The following is a 12083-nucleotide window of genomic DNA, read 5'->3' as shown; positions in this document are numbered from 1 at the left end:
TGTGATGGGTAGAATGATCAGTTGGGATTACTGGCGTTGGGGGGTACGAGGATGAGGCTTGGAGGAATCAGTCTGCAATTCACGTTTTGTGACTCAAAGGAGGCATGACAGGCAGATAAGGATGCACTGGGCAGAATTCAAAATAAGCTTTCCCGAATAGGACTCCAGTGCCGAACAGCGAGAAAGTACTACTGAACACGTTTATTTACTGTCGTATGTTACGCCTACTAACCATCATGAGCACTGTTCCAGTTATGTCACAAAAGCACAAGCATGTTGCATAAAAGTGCATTACGTATCCATTTTCCAAACCGGTTCTCCTGCTGCAGTCCCCTTGGAGTGAGCCCATTATATCCTGACATTTGCAGCACACCTCTCAGATGCGTAGTTACTGCCTTGTCACCATCACATATCCTCTATATGAGGTAAAAATTGAAAATTCCATGCATGCGAAGTTGTTAGAAACACCGCACTACGTCCGTTGGAGAAGGTTAGGGCGAAGAAAGGGCGCATGCCATTTTTAAGGAACTATCACGACAGTCACCTGAAACGACATAGAGAGGAACCAATCGTGGGTAAATTGTTAGGCTAAGCGGTGACTTTAGCCCCATTCTTCCCAAATACAAGGTCAGTATCTTAAACGCTCTCCCAGTATGAGTGTGTGGAATTTCCACGATGCCGTTGATATTAACGGTGAAACAGCTGGCTTGAACATCTTCAGAACTTTCTGTCGTTCCCCGTAATTCACGGACTTACGTTTCTACATACATCCACAGCATATCCTGTGGTACCTCCATCGGAGGCAACGTTTAATTCTCTATCGCGAAGTAGGGCGTGCTATCAGAGGAGTGCTTCCTGTGTGTGACACTCAACCGTAATCTCCCCACTGAGAGCACGCTATTCAGCAGTGGGGACCCATTAGCGTCCGTATCATCCCTACAGGTAAAACAGGGATTTTCCCGACAGACTGAACTGCTGTCTGTGCTGCTCAAGCAGAAAATGACTTGTCTTTAGAAGGTTTCTCTCGTTCTCATCATGCTACACAATAGGAAATGAAATTCCACTTTTTTGTGATCCACATACTGACTCTCCCAGGCGACCAGCGTAAAGTGACATGTCTTACAGTGTTCGCAGAAGTATTTATTGGATTTCACAAAACACAGTTTCCATAACGGGCTTCGATTGGGTAGCAGATAAACGACTAACACTTGTAGAAGGAAGAAGAACAGGTTTATCAACTGATAGATAATACCGTTAATGTGGAGCGTGACCATCTTTGTGCCTCTGAATGAACTAGTTTTCACAGCTGGCAGGTCACTCCAGTTTACAAAAGTGTAAATGAATGGATGTTCAGAATTATAGAATATACTGGTAAAGTCTATGTGCTGCAGGATTCTAGAGCATATTCGATGCTTATCTCAAAGAAACAGCACTGATTCGTGTAAAATTATCGTCATATACATTGCTCGCGCTATTCACGCAAGCAGCAGCTACAGTAGAAGCAAGTGAACAGGTAGCTTCCCTCTACATCTATATCTTCACACATATGCCGCAGGCCACCGCATGGTGCATTGAGGAGGCTACTTTGAACCACTAATAGTCATTTCTCTCCTGTTCCATCCGCAAATGGGGCGAGGGAAAAACCACTATCGATATGTCACCAATGAACCCTAATTTCTCTTATCTTCGTGATTCTCACGTGAAATGTACGTCGGCGGCGGTAGAATCGTTCTGCAGCCAGCCTCAAATACTGATTCCCCAAATTTTCTCAATAGTGCTTTGCGAAGAGAGTGTCTTCGCTCCAGGAATTCCCATTTGAGTTCGCAAAGCATCTCCATAATACTTGCATGCTGATCGAACGTACCACAAGTAAATCTAGCAGCACGCCTCTGAATTGCTTCGATATCTTTCATTAATCCGATCTGGTGTGGATTCACACACTATAACAGTACTAAAGAATGGGTCACACTAATATTCTATATGCGGTCTCCTTCACAGATGAGCTACACTTTCCTAAAATTCTCCCAATAAACCGAAGGCCACCATTCACCTTCTCTGCTACTACCGATCTTACGTGCTCGTTCCACCTTCCTGCATTTCCAAAAGACGGTCGACACTGTACCACATGTCGGCTAGTAATTAAAATGCGATCGTATGGAATATCTACGAAGAAATGCGATTCAGTCGACAAATTACTGGGGTATATATGCAGACTGAAGATCCGAATGAAATTTTGTGCCAAGTTCGGGATTCGAACCCGAATCTACTGCTCACTAAGCAGATGCAATAACCACTACACCACCCTAGCACAGTGGCTATGCACAGCTGCACAGACTACCCTAGCATGCCTCCCTCCTCAATCCAAATTCCCATTCAGGCCTCAGTCCACTTCTTATTTCCCATAAATTCGAACGGCATTGTAGAGGCTCTCCATGTGTTGGAATAGCACCTTAGCATCCAACAAAATGGGGGAACCTCTCTGCCGATTCGGCGAACCTCATTATGGATTTAGTCTGCATACAATCATAACAGATTTTTTGAGACTTGAAAAGGTATCTCGAACCATAAACTTTCATTTCGACGAATTACTGACTAATTGCAAATTTCATGATGAATATCTTGTGTGCATAACATCGCTTAATATTTAGAAACAGCATGAACATTTCAAATCTGTAATAAGTAAGGCAGTTGAAAGAATTTGTTGAAACTATTTTCGGAAAGTGCACTGCATCTATGCAGGAAATCTCGTACAAGAAGCAAGAGCAACCGACTAAAGAGCACTGCACCACCATATGGTTTCCTTATCTAGTAGGCATAGCATTAGATATCAAATGAATTCATTGAAGCGCTGCAAGGATTGCAATAGGCCGGTAAGCCCATAAGAAATACTGTGCCGCCCTGAATACCTCCAGGCCATAAATTTCATTCGAATAGATCACTGACACACAAGACAATATTATCCATTTGTTTGCATCTCATAACTGGCGATCTTGGTAAAGTATTGAAGTACGCGCATCAAAACAATCGCGAGATCTAAACAGCGCAATGTAACTAATATCCCGCTATGCGGAAATGAGCAGACCAACGTCGCAACGGCAGCCAAGGATGACGTCAGATGAACGAAACAGCAGCCCTCGCTGCTGTATCAGAGCCAGCAGGGGGGCCTGCCGTACGGACGAATATATCGCGCTCACCCCTCCATATCTTTCAGACTGGGCGGATTCGCAGCTGGCAACAACAGCCGCAGTGACGTCAGCGCGGGGCCAGCGGTTGCCGAGAGCTTACTTGACGTAACACGTTATCTGCCAGTCTGCCTTATCAAGAACGGCAGGAATTTTGCAAAGAGATGAACCTCGAGTTCATAGGCCCCATTGAGAGCTTTACCAGATCGTCAGCAGCGGCCGCCCCTGAGCAGAAACCCTCGAATACATCTTCTTGAGCTCTTTGGAGGCTAAACAAACATATCTTCTCGCTCTAAATGCGCAAGGATTGAGAGCTAGGGCTATCTACTTAACACGCGATGGAAACTCTGAAAGATCTTACGCAAGCCAGAGGCACGGGGTTCTCTCTGAACCAGAAAAAGTCCCCAACAGTCACCGTGGGTAACAGCAGTGGGGCGCATCTACGTTCTAACCAGGACACGTGCGTGAAAGCTCTTGGCTTCTTGCTCTACCCGGAAATAACGCCGAAGTAAGGACAGAGGACCACGCAACCACATCCCGTCTATGACAAGTGCCACAGAGCAAGAAAGAACTTTCAGATATGGACTTATCATCGGGTGACTGTAAATAGCAGGATGGTAATCCTGTTAGGCCCCGAATTGTTTCCACTTGTATTTTTGTCCCAGAAAGTGTAGGAGTAGTGTTGTGTAGACGTCTTCCTGGAGCTGCTGTTTTACAATTACCCGTACCTATTTCTTCTATATTCGCTCAACTAACACTGTGATAAATTGTGTTGTTATACGTCCTAGTGAGCATCAGTATTATAAAACAAACAGCGAGCTAGGTGGGAAAAAATTACGATCAGTACAAGAAAATGACACAGGTTACGAGCTAGAAGCACAGTCCCACAAAGAGGCAGTTATCTAAGAGATAATCAGCAATCGAATAAGTGGTTGGCTTGGATCTGATGCACCGCGCTCTTTAATGCTTCCAGTGGGTCATTACCGTGGGATATCACTTGTATGTGGGAACAGAGTGATATAATGAATTTTATTTTATTATTATTAAATTAAACAGTGCTTTTGCTCATTTAACGTAAGTTTATTTTATTGTTGTTTAAATTGAGAGTAAACTGTGATTTAGATCAAACATGTTTACCTTGATAAAATAAAATATTGTTATTCTTTACGCGTATACAAAACACGCCGCGCGTCCGCTCGTGTTATGAAAAACGAGCTTGCTTCTCGAGTGTCGCAAATGAGTAGCAAAACGAGCGCTTAAGAACAAATTTCTTTCCAGTAGTGTTGTACGGATATGAGACCTGAGCAATTACAAAGCCTTAACGTCAGAGAATATACTCCTTTGAATTATGGTATTGGAGGAAACTTCTTAAGAGTTGCGTGGACTGTGAGGAAAACAAATAGGTCCATATTAAGGCAAATAAAACCAGGCTTCTCCTTGCAAGGTCTGACACTGAAACAAAAACTGATCTACTGCGCACATCATCAGAAGACACACGGGAAAAGACCTTAATGGTGGGTATGATCGAAGGCATGAGGAGAAGAGGACGGTATGCGATGAGATGGACTGATGATATCACAGGTGTAATGGGTTACAACGTGGGAAGTTCGGGAGATAATGCACAGCAGAACTGGAGCGGAGGGGGGGGGGGGGGGGGAGTGCTTTACGGATCCCTTGTTGTACAGCATTGCGTGGAAGAAGCTGGGGAAACAACTGTCTCAAAAGAAAGCACACAGATTAGAAGCACTGCACATTGCACGGAATGTCTGTTTTTGAGTGTGAGTGTGTGTGTTTGTGTGTGTGTGTGTGTGTGTGTGTGTGTGTGTAAGTATTAACAGCCCGTTAACAATGAGGTTACATAACACATTGATCCACTGCTAGTACCGGCGCAGAGTTCTTATATTGACTTCTATACTCTACAAACCACTACCTGACATAGTGTGGTTCTTATTGTACCACGTACTAAAGTTGTTTTCTGTTTCCACTGACGGATGGAGAGCGAGAAGAACTTCTCGGCCTCTGTGCGAGCTGTTGTTTGCCTATTGTATCGCCTAGATTTCTGTGGGACTGATACCTAGGGAAATGATGATTATTCTATTACGAGTTTTTGTCTGAAATTTTCGAAGCTGGTGTGCAAAATGTAGAGGACGACGAAGCCGGATCACGAACAGTAGGTCTCACGATTACGTATTCTTTGCGTCGCTGTTTTGTACACTGCTCTGTACATGATATCGCAGAAAATTTTTCCAGCTTCTACAGCGTAGTTACTGGGAGTCCGTTCAGCAATAGCGTCATGATTGGCTTTGATGGCAGCTATTAAGTCCGAAGTTACTGGCTAACGGTTGCCGTATGTGCAACGGCCAACACGCGATAACGACTCAGCAGTAAAGTTCGGTACGCAGTAGTCCGGCTTCATGAATAACTCGCTAGCCGAACGTAAGTTTGGTAGTGATGGTTTGCACCACGCAATAAAGCTGAAGATATTACATCAGCTTTTTATTTGTTCAAGTACTCTTCCTTGCCATCAAAGCAACAAGTGTGAGATGACAAAGGAATACTCGGAGATGTTCTGCTCAATGCTGCAGCGATATTATTCCGCAGTGCCCCTCCTTACACACTGAAGCTCTAAGGGAGAGCGTGAAGTTCAGCTCACAGGAGAACTGCACCACTAAGGTGGACAAGATTTGAAGACTGGAGGAAGGGGCTAACAGATCTGAAGTCTTATGTTGCATAGTGGCGGGCGTTAAAGCCTACAGATCTATACCAGCGTGAAAGTGTTTCAGATAAGGAGCGAAAGGCATATTTGTCGTTAACTACAGCTGTGGTATTGCAGTATTTGTTCCAACTCGTTCTGATGCTAAATAATCTGTCTTCCTTTTCTCTTATATAATTGCAGATAACTCGCAGTATATTCATATGTTGTGAACAGCTTGACTATTAAATTTAGCTTACATTTTAATTATTAAAGTAGGAAGTACGGCACATGTTTCTTCGAAGGTTGGATGAAACTGGCGAAATTTATTTAGCGTACAGCATAGAGCTGTATTTCCGCTAAAATACACATATACAAACAATTTTTTTTGGACTGGAAGCAAATATGACAGCCAACCTCAGATAGGATATATTACGACGTATAACATGTTTCACTTACCACGCGTCATTTCTCGAGGCCAGAATCATTTCTTAAGCAAGTTCAAGGCCGATCTCTCCTTCGACCTTCCCTAATGCCCTGTCCCTAACGACCTAGAAGTCGATAGGACGTTAAACTCTATACATTCCTTCATACTTCTGGCTGTATGTAAGCGACTGAAGCTGCCTTGATATCATGGGGAAAAAAGGTCGGAGTGAGCCATAACTTCCACTGAGAACGTACATAATATTTGTGTAACGATGACGATGCTGATTCGAAATTAACTGATCAAATTAATTGTCACAGTACATCAGGAGAGAGGCTTTGCTTTATCGATATGATTGAACAGGTGTTGCCAAAGCGAAATGTATACGAAACACAGCGACGGAAGTCTTACACGACATGTACTTGAATGCTGCCTGAGAGAGCGAAACCAGCAATATTAAATACCTTACAACCATAGAATATTTCCAGAGGTCGTAGAAGTTACATTAGACGTAGCTAAGCAATCACTCTTACCATACTCTACTCGTGAATGAAACGAGAGACTACTACTGTAAGCTACAAGTTGGGGGAGATCGGTGTGTTGACTGAGGGGGAAATTTGTCTCGACAATTGCTTTTTTCTTTCATTTTATGGAAATGAAAGATGTTCACTTTTGGCATTGTGGTTAAGATGATCAGCCTGTCTGTGCAAGGGGGGTTGACGGGTAAATTGGAGCGGCATGTATTGGAAGAGGAAAAAAAAAAAAAATTGGTTGTGAAGGAGATGTCAGGAACTGTAGGATGAATTTGCTCTCTGCAGGAGGGTGTATCCTGATTTGAAACTCCAGGCAGACTGAAACTGTGTGGCAGAGTGGTCCAGAACACAGTTTTAATCTACCAAGAAGTTTCACTTCAGTTATTGTTGAAATACTTCTTTTTAAATGATTTATTGTCCGATACAATAACATATAATTTCAGCAGAAAACTGTCACTGCTATTGCGACTATGACGGACAACAAACAGTAAAACGGTATATCCTGTGCGCTGTAGGCAACAAGCAGTCTGTATGCAAAAGCACAGAACAGAAAACTAAATAAAAGAAACTTGAGCGAATTTTACATTTTCTTTTGTAGTAAAAAAATGGACTGAATGGTTTCGTCTGGTATTGGCAATATTACTATTTCTTTAATTATTTTATTTTTAATATTTTTTTCCATTTACTGATCTTACATTTTTTGCATGTTAAGTACGAGGAAAGCTTTCCACTTTTATTGCACTCGAGAGGTTTGCTTCCTGATAATAGGTGAGACAATGTTTTATACGAAGCACACAAAAGACAACTCTGATTTAAAACCAATGTATATATTTAGAAATAGGTGATATGGATCAGAATCAGTGGTGTAGACTGTTCGAAGCTATGTCACTGTGCCGGTGTGCTATGCAAAATATCTGTTTGGAACAACAACAAAAAAAAAAAAAAAGAAAAATACGACTTGTTTCTTGGGCTAGCAATTTTACAAACGGTTCAAATGGCTCTGAGCACTATGGGACTTAACTTCTGAGGTCATCAGTCCCCTAGAACTTAGAACTACTTAAACCTAACTAACCTAAGGACATCACACACATTCATGCCTGAGGCTGGATTCGAAACTGCGACCGTAGCAGCAGCGCGGTTCCGGACTGAAGCACCTAGAACCGCTCGGCCCCTCCGGCTGGCAGCAATTTTACATAGCAGTTATATATCAATTGCAGCAGTTCACAGAAAAACACTTTTTTGCTTGCTGCACACGAAATTTTTGTTTTACTAATGCTCGTGTACTGTTTTTAACAAGGCATCTTCAGTAGGTGTCCTCGAATACTACATGGCTTTTTATTTGTAAAAACGTGAAGTTGTCTAATATTCCAGGACACCTATTGAAGATACCTAATTAAAAAGGACAAAAACGTGTCTGGTTCCATAAATAAAATAATAATGTCATGTGCTGCAAGCAAAAAAGTGTTTTCACGTAAACTACTGTTGCTTTAGAACATTATGGATCACAGTGCCTTGCGTATGCGAGAAAACGGGGTGACGTACATAATTTTATGTTACCTGATGATGACTGGCCGATCGAAACTAATAGTTAATGCATGTTTACTTCATCAACAGGTCTTGGTGATTCTGAGTATCTTTTTTTTTCTCTCAAATATTTACGAGCCGTGGGGCACCACCTGCTCAAAATACATCAGCAACGAGAGATATGCGCCTAAAACGTGACTTAATACACCGCATTTCATCATCAGTGATTTGCAAGGCTCTGCAGCCATCCCGACTGCCTTGTCAGCAGTGAGCGGTTGCTCCACGGAAGAGAGCTTACCCGGCGCTGAGGAACTGGCAGCAGAGGGCGGCGGCCGAGGGCGCGGAGGCGGGCGCGGGCGGCGCCGCCACGTGCGAGTCGACGTCGAGCATGCCCATGAACCTGGCTGGTCGGCGGCCGCTAGCAGACTGCCCCGCGGGCGCCGGCGCGCGCTTTTACTACCTGCCGGACGAGCGCGCTCGTGACGTCACAGCACGTCACTCGCTGCCGCCTAACCCCCTCCACTGCGCGGACCCCTCGCGGAGTGCGGCAACGTGACCGCTACCAGCGACTCGCGTAAACACACACGCGCGTCCGAAGAGCGTAGTACTGAGTTTCGCAAAGTACAGCAGTGATATCGGCGAGTGTTACTTTACACTTTAGCACGAGCAAGGAACCCTGTTTATGCTCGACATAAAAATAATAATTATTGTTATCTTGCGTCATTTCAAAGAACTTCCAGAAAATCTGTGAAAGCATGGGACTGTGACAAAAGTGGGTTAGTTCATAAATAACTTTTCTGCTACCAGTCATGATTTTCTTTTACTTATTTTTCGCACTGTGGGTTTCGGAAAACGATTCTGTGTTTTAGATAATGTTTTTGAGTGTGGAATTCTGCTTTGTTCTATTGACTATACAGGAATTCATAAAAAACGCGAAATTTATATTTGGTTATCGATCTTTATATGTAGTTTGTGGCGAAATTTGGAAATACCCGTGCTTACAGTTTTCTTACGGTCCGTTCGTGCAGAGTCTCACATACGTTAAATATCACACACAATTTTCTGTTCACGGTATACAACTAAAATAACTTACATAAACAGTTTCCACAGCTATCCTGAAAATGGCAATCACGCTGAAATAGGCCTACTGCAATAAAAGATATACTCGAACGTAGCAGCGTCTTGTTCTCATAGCGTAATACATAATGTGCCTATATGACATTCACGACGCAGTGGGCCCAGATCAGCACAAAGTTAAAAAGATGTTTTTAGGTGCAGACGACAGAGATAATGTTATAGGTCTTCCACAGAGTACAACATACTTTTGTACACACGGCATTTGTCTTAAGAATCCAGATCATAATTGTCCGCAGCTCGTGGTCGTGCGGTAGCGTTCTCGCTTCCCACGCCCTGGGTCCCCGGGTTCGATTCCCGGCGGGGTCAGGGATTTTCTCTGCCTCGTGATGAGTGGGTGTAGTGTGATGTCCTTAGGTTAGTTTGGTTTAAGTAGTTCTAAGTTCTAGGGGACTGAAGACCTCAGCAGTTAAGTCCCATAGTGCTCAGAGCCATTTGAATCATTTTTTTCGCCGCTAACTACATATAAAGATCGATAACCAACTCAAAATTGCGCGGTTTTTATTCATTGCAGTAAAGTAAACAGAACAAAGCAGAACCTCACACATCAAAAACATTACGTAAAAATGGTGTATGTCACAGAAAAACACGCTTGAAAATGGGAATCATTTCCCGAAACGAGCCGTGTGAAATATAAATAAAAAAGTCGTGACTGGTAGCAGAAAAGTCGTTTATAAACAAAACCATTCCAGAAGATCGTAAAGATTTGCTGGGCAGGGGGTCTTTAACAAGACCACACTGCATTTCTGAAGTTATATGAATCTGCCACACTAGCTGTTGCGGTTAAACCATCCTTTCATTTTATACTCTTCACTACTACGTTCTTTTCGCTGTATAGTTATTCTCAAATGTAGTGTAGACGATTTGATCAAAAGTATCCAGACACCTATTAGTGGACTTTAATATAGGGTGTGTCCACCCTTCGGTTCTATGACGGCCTACCCTCTGTGGAGGACGCTTTAGAGGTGTTTAAATGTCTGTGAACCACTAACAGCTCATTACTCAAAAGGCGAAACCAAAGAAGACAGTGGTGTTGTAGCGAAATCGACAATCTAACACCGGTGTTCTACTGGTGGGGACTCGGGGCAGGTTAGACGTTTTCAAGAATGTTGTTGTCCACAAACTATTGCCTCTCAGCTGCTGCTTTATGACAGGATGCACTGTTATGCTCATACAGTGATCGTCTCTGAACTGTTCCTGTACTGTATGCAGCACATACTGCATGTGTTCATATCCGCCCAAATTTAGCGTTTCCTTAAGCGCCGTAAGGGGACCACTTCCTAACCATGAGAAACTCCCCCCTCCCCCCCCCCCCCCCCCTGCCCACACAGCCGAGATCGGCTTCTTCGTACTCCACTGTTGGCACTACACGTCAGAGCAGGTAACGTTCTCCAGGCATTCGCCACACCCAAACCATTCATCGTATGTAAAGCGCGATTTCTCGCTCTAGTGGCGTCGCACTTTACACCAGTTCAAGCGCAGCTCAGCACTGACTGCATAAATACGTGGCTTGTGAGGGGTGCTCATCCATCTTACCCCATTCTTTTTAACCGCCTACGCAAATTGTGAGACATCCGTTTTATTAGATCTTTCGTATATAGGTGAATAGTAATAGTCGAAATTTTGTTCATAAAGGACAAACCAATTCAGACCTGAACGCCACAGTGGACACGTCCTTTACTTTCATGTAGTCATATTGCGTGGTAGAGGGACGTTGCCACAACGTTCGTCTCCCGTGGTGTTGCCTGATCGTGGCCAAAACCAGAGAAATTAATGATATTAAATGAAATGATATCACAAGCCATAAGTTATGAAAAGGAAGTTTTCGTCGCCGGCCTCCACTTGATAGAATTTATTTCGATTACGTATACTGTGAAACCACAGTAAATGTGACACTCCTAAGACTCGTCACTACAAACTTTGTCGCGCTTGTGGCGATACTGCTCTTAAGGAAATAAGGAAACAATGTATAATACGAGTAAATATTTTTTACATTTTTTACTAGTATAACGTATCTGTATTTTATTTTCCAGTATTAATTAAAGAATGTGAGTAAATTATCAGCGTTTTGTTTGAAATCTGTCAAAGTACATTTGGCGTGATCCAAAGGACATTTTTTGCGATATGCCACTGGATAGTATGGAGTCTTTACATCAAGAAATTGCGATCGCGCTATCAAAAAATAGTTTTTATTTGTTCGTAGAGGCAGCTATACAAGGTATGTTTTTAGGAATGGTCTATTTATGGTTATACATATCATTATCATCTTGTTGGGGCTGGAACCTCCGTTTGAAACTTTTCCGTGTTTGTGAAGTAAGTTATTTTCTTTTTATAAACACCTCATTCTGCAAACTATTTATTCTTTCAATTTTCACGCAAACATGTTTGGACGCCTATGTGTGAGTCTCGTTCTGTATCTTAAATTGCATTAATTTTAAAGATGTGATTGTAAAGATTGAGCTACTTTTATCTCATGCGGTATCTCAAGTGTTCATTCACAGAGACGAGATTTACGAAAAAACGCATATCGTTGCGCTCATGGGATACACGTGAAAGCATGTGATATATCTGTAAAGGAAGCCACACAAAAGATG

At 42.9% G+C, this 12083-nt stretch overlaps 1 protein-coding gene across 5 annotated transcripts in view; it reads right to left on the bottom strand.

Annotated features, from left to right (window-relative positions):
- The window catches only part of LOC124795452 (nocturnin), a 384759-nt gene that overhangs the window by 30998 nt on the left and 341678 nt on the right, over positions 1 to 12083 (bottom strand). Inside the window, exon 1 of one of the 5 annotated variants that reach the window (XM_047259477.1) lies at positions 8654 to 8765. The exons of the other annotated variants lie outside the window; for them this stretch is intronic. Within the exon in view, the coding sequence (XP_047115433.1) occupies positions 8654 to 8751 (98 nt within the window). The 5' untranslated portion in view covers positions 8752 to 8765. Of the gene's footprint in view, positions 1 to 8653; positions 8766 to 12083 lie in introns of those variants that run through there. 5 annotated transcript variants of the gene reach the window in all.

This window comes from Schistocerca piceifrons, chromosome 4 (genome assembly GCF_021461385.2).
Source record: "Schistocerca piceifrons isolate TAMUIC-IGC-003096 chromosome 4, iqSchPice1.1, whole genome shotgun sequence".
Classification (NCBI taxonomy): domain Eukaryota; kingdom Metazoa; phylum Arthropoda; class Insecta; order Orthoptera; family Acrididae; genus Schistocerca; species Schistocerca piceifrons.
Note: the sequence above shows the minus strand (reverse complement) of the source record. Positions and strands in the feature narration are given on the sequence as shown.